Source organism: Mandrillus leucophaeus, unplaced genomic scaffold (assembly GCF_000951045.1).
Source record: "Mandrillus leucophaeus isolate KB7577 unplaced genomic scaffold, Mleu.le_1.0 Scaffold853, whole genome shotgun sequence".
Lineage (NCBI taxonomy): Eukaryota > Metazoa > Chordata > Mammalia > Primates > Cercopithecidae > Mandrillus > Mandrillus leucophaeus.
In genome coordinates, this window is record NW_012109286.1 from 627,825 (window position 1) to 629,770 (window position 1,946).

The window sequence follows — 1,946 nt, forward strand, 5'->3', positions numbered from 1 at the left end:
CTAAACTTCTTTGTGTTCTTCTCTTTTTGCTACTTAAGATAAAATTTAAACATTTTGTGTTGCATAGCGGAGTCCTGTTACCTTTTCCATCTTCCTTTGCCATAAAGCCTATAATCCAGTCACATTACACTTTATTTAAAAAAAAAAAAAAAATTATCATTGGAGACAAAAGAAGTGATTGTGTGGAAAACCTTAGTGTGTGGCATTAGAGAATGTATCGAAGAGAACATTTTTAAAGGAATTAAGTGAACAAAATAATTTATTTAAATAAAGAGAAAAGTCACTGAATTTAATAGATTTTGACCATACAGAAGATAATTTTAGTAGAATAATGGAGATGGAAGCAATGATCTAAAGTTTGACTTTGGATGGGAGGAATAGGTAGGCAGCTCAAAGGATGCGGTGAACACAGAAAGAAGGGAAAAACGATAAATCATGATAACTGATACTAAAAACTCCAGAGTTAGAACATGCTTTCTCAACTTTGGCACTGATTAGATCATTCTTGGTTGTGGGAGCTGTCTTCTCCATTATAGGATGTGTGGCATTGTCCCAGTCTTCTACCTGCTGAATGCCAGGAGCCATTCCCAGTTGTGGCAGCCAGAATCATCTCCATGCATTGCCTAATGCCCCCTTGGGGAGGGGATTAAAATTGTGCTTGGTTGAGAATTGAAGATGTGTGTATGGTATCTATCTAGGAAGCGTGAGAAGGGCCTGACTTCGGTAAATAGGGGAATCTGTAGAAGAATGCAGGAAAGAAGTCGCTTGACATGGAAGGAGTTGAAGGCACTGCAGGAGTGGAATCAGTTATACCAGTGTCCCTTTGAAGTTTGATAGTACTTTATAGTTAGGTCAGAAGGTTTTCTAATATTTTTCTTCAGGTAATTGGGTCTGTGGTGTTTCTTGGTTGTCTACTGATACTATAATATAGTCCCTTTTTTTTCAGCATGATTTGACCACACAAACAAAAAGCCCAAGTGGAGATTTTTTCCTGTGTTTTTGTTTTTTTGTGTGTATGTATGTCCTTCTAACCATAAATATGGTAATTGGTAGATAACCTGCTCTTTGAGTAAATCTGTGCCTTGGTTTATAAGTAACAATCTATTAATCTGGTAGACTGAAGTTAGAGATAAAAATAGGTATAGAACAAAATCTGTCATGATCTCAACATGTGATTTGTGGAAATTAATTTCTATTTCCCAAATGTATAAGTGCTTTTCCATAATTTGTTCATTTGTTTTCATTAAAAATGAAAGAAAATGTAGATATAATTAATAAAGGGTTCTCTTTTAATTCTTTTTTCTCTACCACTTAAACTCTATGACCTTAGTCAGATTTTATGACACATGCCATTGTGTGTAAGTTGTCACCTCATAACTAAAATATTGAGAAGGCATAGAATTCATAGAAAGTCCTTGTTTTTACCCCTTTTTTTTGCATTTGCATTAAAATTTTTTTTGTAGATACATAACAGATACACCTGGTGTGAGGGTACATATGATAATTTTTAATACATTTCTATAATTAATGTTTACTTTTAACTTTCAGGCCGAAGAACAGTTGAGAATTGTTGAAGAACAAAGAAAGATTCATGAGGAAAGGATGAAACTAGAACAAGAACGGCAACGTCAACAAAAAGAAGAACAAAAAATTATCCTGGGCAAGGGGAAGTCCAGGCCAAAACTGTCCTTCTCATTAAAAACCCAGGATTAAATTGCAAACTCTGAACTTTTTACAAAGAAAAATGGAAAAACTTTGTATGGTAGCTTCATGTTGAAGTGGTTTTTTGTTTTTGTTTTTGTTTTTGTTTTCGTTTTTTTAATTTGTAAAATCTGGAAATTTAGCTTGTTCTAATAGGGGCTATGCTCTGCAATTCCCTTTTTTTTTTTTTTTTTTTTTTTTTCCTCTTTCCTTCCACTAAGTCAAATCCTTATCAGATCATTGTT

General features: G+C 33.8%; 1 protein-coding gene across 1 annotated transcript in view; it reads left to right on the forward strand.

Moving 5' to 3' along the window:
- Positions 1-1,946, forward strand: part of ARGLU1 (arginine and glutamate rich 1) — a 30,590-nt gene extending 28,644 nt beyond the window's left edge. Inside the window, exon 4 of the mRNA XM_011968650.1 lies at positions 1,549-1,946. Within this exon, the coding sequence (XP_011824040.1) occupies positions 1,549-1,713 (165 nt within the window). The 3' untranslated portion in view covers positions 1,714-1,946. The remainder of the gene's footprint in view (positions 1-1,548) is intronic.